Below are 12,352 nucleotides of genomic sequence, written 5' to 3'. Positions count from 1 at the left end.
CACATATATTCCGTCTTGCTGCGACTGACCTTCATTTCTCTCCTTTCCAGGGCATAGCTCCACATCTCTAGTTTCTCCGCCACCAGTTCCCTGTTCTCGGCAGCATCGTGGAGATGAAGACAGTCACTGTTGTGACACCCGTCACACACACACACACACACACACACACACACACACACACACACACACACACACACACACACACACACACACACACATATATATATATATATATATATATATATATATATATATATATATATATATATATATATATATAGGGCCGATACTACCAGTAAGACTTTAGTTCGCTGAAGAAGCATCTTGGATTAGAAGCGAAACGTCCGACACCTTCAAAAAAAGTACAGATGACGGCTGAAGAAACCTTCTCATCGTTGTCGTCAACATGTTATCCTTCACTAGAAGCTATGAAAGCTGGTGAGACTTTGATGTGTTTAAGCTCGTGTTACGCTAATTTATTTGGTTTTTTTATTATTATAAGCAAACAAAAAATGTCAAGAAGCCAATGACGCAAGGTCTGTGACTCATGGCATTGGTTAAATGGAAGACAAACTCCAACTCAGACATGAGGAGACACACATGAGAAAAACCAAGAGAGCCAGATGGTTGGACATGCATAGATGTGGATGGCATCATGACAACCGCCAACGTCTGTGCACCATCTATTTGACAGCGTATTACAGACATATTCCACATCGAACACTGTCAGCAACTGCAGCGTGCAATATTCAGCATTCTCCTCCTTCACCGCCCCCACCACGATTGCTTCCACTGTCATTCATTGATGGCCCTTCCCTCTTAAAGTTCGTCATAGTTTCCTGTCAGAGCTGTCACACGACAGCGTATTTTTATCTGACAAGCCCTGGTCTTGCTTCTGACTTTTTTATAAAGAGACATCCTATTGTACTAAACAAACGGGGTTTGGGGTGAGTGGGGAAAGAGAGAGATAGATAGATAGATTGAAAGAGAGAGAGAGAGAGAGAGAGAGAGAGAGAGAGAGAGAGAGAGAGAGAGAGAGAGAGAGAGAGAGAGAGAGAGAGAGAGAGAGAAGAAGACAATGCAATACACCGAAACAATGACTATGAGGAATTGAGAGATTAGGGATTTTTAATTGGGCTGGATTTTCAATCGGAGCATTGCATATCTCAAAACAGTGTATTTAAGAAGTTCATTGAACCGTTTTCCTCCTATCCATTCAACTGTGCTGGGGAGGGAAGCCTGCATTTGCTTTCTGGCTTCCTGCTTTTGACAGATAACTGAACACGGTGATTGTGTTTAGTTTGGCGGTACCGGGGTGCTGCTTGACAGGCATTTGTTGGGAGGCATTTCTCCATTCATTTAAAATGCTGCTCTGGATTTAACATACATTCTCATTACTTTCCCAATCTAAATTGCATTATTTCAAGCCTGACATTAAACCAATTTTTGGCTTCAATTATCCTTTCCCACCTACTGATCCTCTAAATCAGGGGTCCCCAAACTTTGCTGTGAGGGCCACATAACCTTTCCCTCCTCTGATGGGGGGCCGGTGTCAGTTTGTAACAGAAAAAGTGTGACGATCGTAGGGGAGCTTAAAAAATGTATTGTTTTCCAGAAAGCCACACATAACCAAATAACCCTTTCCAGGGTCTTTACAGAAAAAAAGGCAAGAAACAAATAACACTATTAATGAAATAAATAATAACTAAATAACCCTCTCTTAGTTCTTCACAGAAAGAAAACAGGAAATAAATAACACTATTTATGTAATAAATAACTAAATAACTCTCTCTGGGTTTTTCATAGAAAAAAACAGGAAATAGATAAACTTCTTCTTTTCCTTTCGGCTTTTCCCCCCAGGGGTCGCCACAGCGTCCTCCATCTATCCCGGTTTTGTGCATCCTCTTCCCTCACACCAGCTACCTTCATGTCCTCTATGACCACATCCATATACCTCCTCTTCGGTCTTCCTCTCGGTCGCCTGCCTGGCAGTTCAAGGCTCAGCATCCTTCTCCCGATATAGTCACTCTCTCTCCTCTGGACTTGTCCAAACCATCTCAGTCTGGTCTCTCTGACTTACTCTCCAAAGCCTCTAATATGAGTTGTCCCTCTAATGTACTCATTCCTGATCCTATCCAACCTGGTCACTCACAAAGAAAACCTCAACTTCTTCAGCTCTGCTACCTCCAGCTCTGCTTCCTGTCTTTTCTTCAGTGGCACTGTCTCCAGTCCAAACATCATGGCTGGTCTCACCAAGGTTTTATACACGTTTCCTTTCATCCTAGCTGAAACCCTTCTATCACTCATCACACCTGACATTTTACTCCAGCCGCTCCAGCCTGCCTGGACACGCTTCTTCACCTCTTTTCCACACTCTCCATTGCTCTGGACAGTTGACCCCAAGTACTTAAAATCAGTACTGTAGCATCACTCTTGCACTTGGATCCCTCTCATTCACACACATATATTCCGTCTTGCTGCGACTGACCTTCATTTCTCTCCTTTCCAGGGCATAGCTCCACATCTCTAGTTTCTCCGCCACCAGTTCCCTGTTCTCGCTACAGATCACAATGTCATCTGCAAACATCATGGTCCAAGGAGATTCTTGTCTAACATCGTCTGTCAGCCTGTCCATCACCATAGCAAACAAGAAGGGGCTCAGAGCTGACCCCTGATCAGCGCCCCTCACAACTGTGTTACAGTCATGATACATGTCCTGCACCGCTCTGACATACTTTTCCGTCACTCCAGACTTCCTCATGCTATGCCACAGCTCTTCTCTGGGCACCCTGTCGTACGCTTTCTCCAGATCTACAAAGACACAATGCAATTCCTTCTGACCTTCTCTGTACTTCTCTATCAGCATTCTTAAAGCAAACGCTGCATCTGTCATACTCTTTTTTGGCATGAAGCCATACTAACCTTTTCGCCATTATTCCGTTCTCTCTTTGACAGGAAGGTTTACAAGAGAAAACGGGCTCGGGACAAAACTGAACGCCAAACTGAGCGCACCTGAATGTACCAGCGGACTCCCCTGCACTTCTTCATACGTCACTTTCTTGTGTTGCGTCGCATTGTGACCGACTCCTTTAGCGTTCTATTGTGAGCAGGCGGGTTTGTATTGTTCAATCATGATCATAAACAATATACATTGATTACATTGATTACATTGATTAAAATAGGAAGAGATAAGGATCGAAAACCGACGTTTAACTTGTAAAATGATTTTTTTTCTGGAAGTCAAATAAGAAAAACATCTGATAGCATCTCTGGGATTGTTCAGGGGGCCGGGCCAAATGTGCTGGATACGGATACGGCCCGCGGGCCGTAGTTTGGTGACCACTGCTCTAAATGAACTCACATTGAATTCTGGCACAATTATAATTGGAACAGTTTCCTCAACTCATTTGATGCCAAGGTCAGACCACACTTGACAAACCCCTATTAGGTCATGTCTACAGTACATTTAGCTTTGCCACAGTTGAAATAATGTCAGATAAATTGTTACTATATAATTTTGACTTCAAGATGGTGCCTGCGATATTGGCTGCCTTCATAGCAGCTCCTATAGTTTTTGATCTTCTATGTTCTTCCTTTCATAACATCACTGCTGTAGATTGGGAATTTACCACAGCATTGTGAGACAAATAAAGGTTTTCTTTTTCTTATTCTTATTCTTAAATTAGACTGCCCATGTACACCCAGGTTAATTACCAGTATAACCCCAACCCTTTTTTAAAGATGAGGGTTGAAAAAAACCCATGGGCTACCGGAACATCTGCCATCTGATTTCAAAATTTGTTTGGTTTGTTTGCCTCCGTCGGCCTGTTCCTATAAAATGGCGTTTATTTCCCCTTTTTTTACAATGGAATTAGTAAAGTCATGGAAAGCATCAGCACGGTCTCACCTCGTTCAACTGGTCCTTGTCGTTGCTCCTGTGAGATATGCTGAAGTCTGCCACTTTCTCATCCTTACAAAATTTAACTGGCGAGAGCATCAATGGTTTGATCTGGAGGAAACAAGAGCGAACCACAATTACATTCAAATGTCCTTCCCCCAAAGAGCTGCTTGAGTAGGCAGCAATACACGACAATTAGTGATAGCATTTTAATGACTTCAAATTACGATTGATGTCATTAAAACAACGCAATTTTTTTAGAATAGTGTATTTCAAGTTATTGCAATTTTTTTTTCCTACCAGGTAAATAAATACCTGTACAAAAGGTTTGCATGTCCTCCTTGCGCTTGTGTATGTTTTCTCTGCAAAAACAAATCTATGTTATAAAATATAATTTTTGAGTGTGTAAGGAGAAATGGAAATGGAAGTGTGTAGCCACCCAGATGATGGTAATCCAAATAAGATCTTGGATGTTTTGTTTTATTAGAAAAAAATCAGACCCACAGCTGGCGGGTGTCCACATTTCCAGCCAGATGGAAGGTTGGCAAGTGATGCACAATAGTGTCAGGGCCACTCCAGCATAGGCCAATTACAGTTCCCGTGTTGCCTCCCCACCTTGGAGTTAAAGTGGCATTGGCTGCTGGGTGTATTCCATTTAACCAGCTATTTACAAGTAGCATCTCACCTGGTGACATATTTGGTCTCCTGATCTCCACTGTAATTTAGGCAGATCACAATTAACCTTTCCCAGTAAATATCAATTATGGCCCCGGGCTGGGCAAGAATTAAAAGGGTCATCAACTAATCTGACAGGTCCTGAACACTACCACCTGACAGGTGGGGTAAGGCAGCTCGCAGAGAGTGTTTGCATACCCTTGTGCCCACCAGCTCATGCCAAGTAGTTGTGATTTCCTTTTAATTACACTGCTGCTGCTGGGCAAGCATGAAGATGAACCATTGGGTGTGAAAAGTCCTCTGTGATCAGGAAAGACATGATGAGTTAAAAGTAAGCATCATAGCGTCAGAGGTGAAAGAGAGGCGCAACTCTCAATGAACCAAAATGAAGCTTAACAGCCGTGACATACTGTCCAGGCCATCCTTATGTTGAAAGCAATTGTCGCTGTCGCTCAGATGTCGCCGCACCCACATATTGTCATGGAGTCAAGCTGTTCGACTGTGTGATCACGCATTGTGAACTGTAGTGTCTCAAGGGGACAGCCAAATTTAGCAAGACTCTACTGTTACACTTCCCATTTTACTGGGCATACAGTGTGAATCTGGCAAAAGAGAAATGAGTCATTTAGGTCTAATCAACTTGGAATTTTGAGTCTAATCATTGCTCTCTCTCAGCCTCCACACGACTCCAAACACCAAATGATTTTTTGTAGTTTGCAGTTCCCCTTGTACAACCAGGAAAGACACCTACAGGGTCTTGTTTAGTGATAATAATAATCGAAGGTTTCTTCAGCCGTCATCTGCCGAAACCTTCTCATCGATGGACAACTCCTGTACGACTGAGAACTTACACAGACGTGATAATAATAATAATAATAATGCATTTTATTTTAAGCGCCTTTCAAAGCTCTCAAGGACACTTGACAGTCACAGACAAACATAGATACTATAATAAATAAAATACAATTACAAACATAATACAATAAATAAAATACAATTGTAAATAGTGTGTAGGGAGGCAGAGATAGAGGGCTCTATTTTCATAGCACATATGAATTGCTTGCATATCCTGATTACAGTACAGGGTATAGCAAATACAGTAAAGTCTCGTTATATCGATATCGGATATATCGATAGTCCCGGTTATATCGATACTATTTCTATGCACGCACGGAGAAAATTACATGCAAACAGGGTCGGATATATCGATAGTCCCGGTTATATCGATATTTTTTCGGACTCCCTTGAATATCGATATAACGAGACTTTACTGTATATGTTTCTTGATAACTGTATACACACTTGAATCTGATGATATATACCTGGTTGCTGCCGTGCATTTTTTGGGCTGCCATGCACTTTTTGGGCTGCATCTTTTGTCGATTTACGTGTTTTTGATTTATACGGCACATTCTTACAAGCAAAATAATCACATCAGATTAGAAAGTTTTGTAGTGGTGTGGAAAATGTGGGTATTGTGGATGGCGTCCAGAAAGGGGTGGTTGCTGAGATGACAGTAAGATGCATGAAGTGAAGCCACGAGAACCTTGCCAGTACATAATGCATGAAACAATCATGCATCTTGGACAAATTCCCTGTTTCAGAGTTGTTTAGTAAGCCCTGTATTGTCTCAAATGGATGACTGCGATAGCTAAGGTTATTGTGAAATCGTATTGTCTCGCATTTACATGTTGCCACTTTATAGGTTACAACTATTTTTGAAGATGATGCATTTTAAGAAGTCAGCATCTGTGATAATCTGGAGTATTTGTGCCCATGGCGTGGATGAAGGTAACTTCGACGCTGAGAGGTCCATGCAGTTTTTTGGGAGGGACATCCCTGCATAAACCACCATTACATGTGTCACAATAGTGTGGATTCGTCAGAGAGAGAAAGTACTCTATCCAGCTAATCCTCACATGTCTCCCGCTGAAAATGTGTGACAAATTAAGAGATGCAAAATATGACAATTGATGTGTCGGACAGCTGAACAAGTGAAATTGTACATAAAGCAAGAAAGGAATGTTCAACAGTTATAGTCTTCAGTTTACAAACCCTAATTAAGTATAAGAAAAGGTGACATTATCCCATTGTCATAGCTTTTCTAGAACATGATGATCAAATTCAGAATGACTGAATCTCAGCTACCTACCTTACACTACATCACAGCTTCATTGAAATTGTATCATCATTAAAATGTAGAAGGAACATGTTCTTATTTTGTGGAGTCAAACCGTGAATTGCACTCAACAGTGTTGTGAGTTTAATTGTTGAGTAACGTTTTGAGGCTGTGTTGACGGCAATATAATTAGTTTATTTATTTGGAGTTTAAACTAAAGACAGGAGAAAAAAACAAGCTAAGTGAGAACCTGTGTTTTACATGAATAATGTACAAGAAATTAGTACCATTAGTCTCGCTATTGAACATGACTCCGGTCTTTCTCTGGAGGCCGCTGCTCAGTGCTCTTTAATTATCTTCAAAGGCCCTCCAGCATTTTAATCCCCTCCACAACCCCACTGGTTGAGTGGTGCTGACTTTGTCTGCTCATTTATACTTTAACCCTGAGTGAAGTCACAATCCCCCCCTGATTAGAAAGGTCATGTCAAGGCAATGACAGAGACACTGGAGGCCCACGTCAGTTCACGTTAGGCTTGGCAAACGTTCCCTACCTTTTCACTCTGTATTGGCACTGCAAATGACACTGAAGCTTTACAAGTTGGGTCGAGGCTGCAAGGGGTTGGTTTGCCATCCCACCTCTTTTCACATGCCACCTCATTCACCTTGCAGGAGGTTTGAGGGGACAGTGGAAGACCCCACAGTCTACCTGAATATACCTCCACTGGGATGGAAAAAGCTGTTACGGCAACCTTGCTTTTCCTACCTCCCTTCGCGTCATGCTCTCGAGCGTCTATCCCTAGTCAGCCATCACCTGTCAGCAGTTGTAAAGCAAATTGTGCTTCACCATTGTGTCTGTGTCAGTGTTTATTACCCTGAAATCTTGGAGTCCCCTCCTCACCCAGACGAGAAACTCTTACATGCTCTAGTAAGGTGTTTGGGCTTTGAATGCACAGGCGCGATAGATACAAGAACCACGTAAGAATAGGGGGATGGACTGAGAACCAATATGGATACTTCCTCTAATTTGTTCTGAAAAGTGTTCCGTGCAAAGGACACTAACCCCCATTAACCCAGTGACAGCCTGCTACCGCTACTCAGAGAGGCGTCCGATTTGTGTGTGCGAAAGGTCCCAACGGCGTGGCTGGCTGTGGCACTGCAATGCTGGGCTCAATCTATTGGCTCATTATCTCCCGCCTAGGTTGGGGTGCAGACAAGTGCACTTTAGGGCCACAGGCCAAATTGATTCATCTGCCTTCATTTTCTTCAGGCTCAGAAGTGGCAGCTGCTCAGAGGCAGGGGGAAGCAGTTATCGTGAGAGACAGATGGGAGTGTGGGTAGGAGAGAGTCAGAAACCGAGTGAAATGAAGGAGGAGGGGCATCGGGAGAAGGCGGCATCCCTGGCTTTGTTCCTCATCCATGTCTCATTTCCAGACCACCAACCATCCTCTTTTTACTTTACATCACCACTAACACCTCCATCGTTTGAAATCGCTGTCAAGGCGGGCACTTGCTCCCACCACAAGTCCCGAGTTGGAAATTAGCCCAAGGACAAGTTTGTGGATTTACTACAAGGAGAGCAAATGGATTTTTGCTTTTATTTTTGCCGAGTCCCAGTGCATCCATTACGGCTTTTAACCATGCATTATTCATAGGGCACGCCTTATAATAAATGTCAACATAAAAAAACGCCTAAAATGCTCCTATAACTCTCTTCCCTAGTCTGCCCACAGCTACAATGCATTTGTACGATGAATTACAAATGCGAGACATGAGAAACGGCAGTGAGTTGACGTTGTTATCAAGCAATAACACCCAACGCAAAGACAGTAAAGTGAGTAACATTGAGGTTCACAACTGAGATGGTGGTGGATTAGGCAAGTCAAATAATGCACAATAAAAGACTAACTGGGGCGGGGGGTGACCATTGCTGTAACAAAGCAATCAACCTGTAAAATGAAACCACCCCCTGTGTGAATCCCAGCCTGAAACGACCCCATGAGTGTCTGAATTCCTGTGGGATGCCATTTAGAACAGACGAACTGCAGCAAAGGACCATTCCCAGTGGACCCCAGGTCTCTATATCAACCCCACCATATGTCTCGTGTAAGGGAGAGAGACAAGTCAGGGATGAGGAAAGTGTTGTTACTAATTATGAATTCAACACATGCATATACAAAAATTACATTAATTAATACAAAAATGGTTAACATGCATGTTTTTTCGAATCATGCTAGACACATGATACATGACACAACAGTACCGGACTGGACAACATATATCCATCCATTTTTGAATTCAAATTGTGTTTGGGTAAAAGTTGGAAATCTGTTAAATATTTTCAGGTGGCTGTACAGTCCACTGAAAATGCATTTGAACAAAATGGTCAAGAACTTTATAGTTCATCATATTTTCAAGATAATTGGGTAATTAGGTACACGCAAATTATCAAAAACATGCAATAATAAATCAATACTGTATATGTCATTCAATACTTGTGTATTCCAATTTAGTATTTTTTTGATCTTTTGAATGCATGATACAACAAATCAGAGAATACATTCATTCATATCTGACTACAGTACCTACCAAAATACTTATCTATTAAATACACAGGTTCCAAAATCCGTAAAATTATAGGGATCAATTGGACTCCGGATAATAAAGTAATAGTAAAGTTCCACACAGTGGATTGACGTTCGTTATTGTCCACGGTCCGCGATAAAATTGTCAAGCGTTAACCTCAGTTAGGGACCACTGGTGTAGAGAACATTAACTTTGTGGAACCGTTTCACAGAATTGCTCCTGATGTTAAGATGAGCACGTCATCTTCCAGTGTCATTCTGGAAAAAGAGCACCAGACTCATGAAGTCTGTAGAGCATTTCTTCACTAACGCTACTCAAGCTGTCGCAAATTTCACAATGTTAACACTTAAACATGGTCTAATTAACAGCCAGTGTAAAATGTACTTTTTGGGCGGGAGTGAAACATTCTCACTCATGGCTGCTATTGCTCTTTCACATGACAACTTTTTCACCTTCTCACATTTTTAATATCCTAAACTGTCATCTGGAATAATTATCGGCTGTGAAGGATACACGTAGCAAAAAAAGGTCCCCTCTCACAAGTCCCCCAACGCAACCTCACACGTACACATTTAGAAGCATGCAATCATTCATCCAAACACAATTAAACACTGAAAATGAGTTTATAGCGGAAAGGAAATGAGCAAGGGCCAGATGAAAAACTGTCTGAAACTTCTAATCTGTCTAACCTTTCTACATTGTCTGAGTTAGTGCTCTATTTTTGACCCAAAAACAACAGGATAAAACAGGAAATAAACTAAAAGTACGCAATTGGATAAATTCAGGTAACATCCAATTTACGACCGGTGCGAGTTACGACCACCCGCACTTACGACCGCCAGACTCTTTTTTCTTTTTTTTTTATTCTACGGCTGGGACCGCTACGGTGGCAACCCGGCAACACTGTTGAGATCTGCGGCATGTTTGCGATGCATTTGGTAGAATAAAGACTTGAGATGGTCCTTCTTGGTTATATTGAACAAGTAGGATGTTTATTTGACGGAGAACAGAGAGCAACCGCTTCTCCCAGCATTGTATAAGATTTTTTTTTTTTTTAATCACTGTCAAAGGACCATATGTAGCGTTGTGGCTGCGTTGCCAGATCCGCTCAACATTTAGCATGCCTCATTTATCTTAATAGAGAAAATCACAGCATTGCACAAAATAAGGACACAAAATAACTCTTTCTTCACAAACGCGTACGACAATATTGGCCAGCCAGCACGTGATGGTGTTGCGCTACCTGCCACAATGGCACTGACGCCGAGGCGGGTGGGCGTCGGTGCTCCTGTCGAGGGTCCCACGACGCAGGCCACAGCGAAAGCCGAGTCAGGTCGTCGCTCAGGCGCGCGGGATCGGCCCGACGAGAACGCCGCGTCGGGCCGGGCCCACGCCGACACCGCCTCTTTGAGACTTTATTCTTTCTGCGTCCGCCTAAGTCCGAGCGTGTGTATTGGGTGACCTCTTATGGCTTCTCCGTTAGCAGGGAGAGCGATATTTCAACAGCGCTCGTGCGTGGGAAGCTGTGCGTATTTGGGTCAGCAGAACAACACAATAATGAAAATCGATAATATGAAATATAAAATGATAAAAATGACACTAAAAGTTATAAGATTAATAATTGAATTGTAAACAATTTGGTTAATAATATTCAATAGAAAATGTTCTTTATAGACAACAGATTGACATTGTATACTATTCTGTCGTACAAACCTCGCGTCGGCCATATTGAATGCATTTCAACTTACGACCATTTGACTTACGACCGTTTTGTCGGAACGGAACCGGATCGTAAGTCGGATGTCACCTATATTTGGTTCTATTATTTTACTTCACCTTTTTTATTGTTTTTATAATAATAATACATTTAATTTACAAGTGCCTTTCTGAACACTCAAGGACACGGTACAATTAAAACGACAATACACAGAACAATAAAAACATACATAAAATGATTTTTGAATTTGTATTGTATTTCTTGCTCCACAGGACAACTTGCATTTTGAAGTGTGCTCTCAATGCATGTAATATTGGCTATGTTAACAATCGTCTCAACTTTTACACTCCACAAACACCAGTTGTCCCTGCTTCAAAAGTAGCAAAACACATTCCCATGATTCTCCGCTGCAATTTACACTTTGACAGAATATTACTCTCCTTGACTTTGTAGTGGTTGCTTCAGAGATGAGAAGGTTTCTTCAGCCGTCATCTGTACAAAGGTGGGCCAAATGGGGCCGATAGGACCAGTCAGACTTTAGTTCGCTGACGAAGCCTCTTGGATAGGAGGCGAAACGTCCGAAACCTTCACTTTTGTACAGATGACGGCTGAAGAAACCTTCTCATCGATGGACCACTCCTGTACGACTGAGAGCTTACACAGACGTGTTGCTTCAGAGAGCACAAAATTGGACTGAATTCAGCTGGCAAACTCAGCATAAACACCACAACAAGGAAAATGAGAGTGTTTCATTTGTCATTTAAGTTTGGAAATCTCAACCAAGTGAGGAAAAAAAATACTCTGGGAAGTGTCATTAGTTCTCAAAGATCTCTTCGAGGTCTATGAGCTTTGGTGGATTAGGTCCTATGCTATCCTGACAGACCCCACTACCATCTATTTATCAAGTTCCGACGACTGCCACGAAGAAGGAGGTTGAGCATTTAGTAAAGCCAATTCTCAGAGTAATCTGAAAATGTTGCAGCTACCAGCAATGGTATGGATATATACAGTGAGACCTTAACTTACGAACACCTTATCTTACGAACTTTTCGTCTTACGAACATAAAATTTATGAAAATTAAACCTTATAATAAGCACTATTTTCATAATACACACCCACCACGGCTGGTGGAGTAATCTTCGGCGGAAGAACACCAAAGCACACGACCTTCGGATCTGGCGGAATGATCTTCGACGGAAGCACACGACTGCTCAAGCCGGCACTACTTTCCACACCCCCTCCATTGAATGCACACGTCGATCGCCTACTTGGAGCTTTTTGCTGATAATTTTACTATTATGGGACCGGAAAAAAAAACCAACACAGGCTCGTGTTCAGCTCAAGAAGACAGAAAATAAA

The 12,352-nt window shown here is 42.1% G+C and overlaps 1 protein-coding gene across 13 annotated transcripts in view; it reads right to left on the bottom strand.

Moving 5' to 3' along the window:
* Positions 1 to 12,352, bottom strand: part of fbrsl1 (fibrosin like 1) — a 476,317-nt gene that overhangs the window by 290,682 nt on the left and 173,283 nt on the right. For all 13 annotated transcript variants that reach the window (XM_088994765.1, XM_088994768.1, XM_088994778.1 and 10 more), the window contains one exon: positions 3,908 to 4,009. In XM_088994765.1, the coding sequence (XP_088850891.1) occupies positions 3,908 to 4,009 (102 nt within the window). The remainder of the gene's footprint in view (positions 1 to 3,907; positions 4,010 to 12,352) is intronic.

The sequence above is a fragment of the Hippocampus bargibanti genome, linkage group LG04 (genome assembly GCF_051943395.1).
Source record: "Hippocampus bargibanti isolate YZ-2025 linkage group LG04, ASM5194339v1, whole genome shotgun sequence".
Taxonomy (NCBI): domain Eukaryota; kingdom Metazoa; phylum Chordata; class Actinopteri; order Syngnathiformes; family Syngnathidae; genus Hippocampus; species Hippocampus bargibanti.
This window is presented reverse-complemented; position numbering and strand designations above follow the sequence as displayed.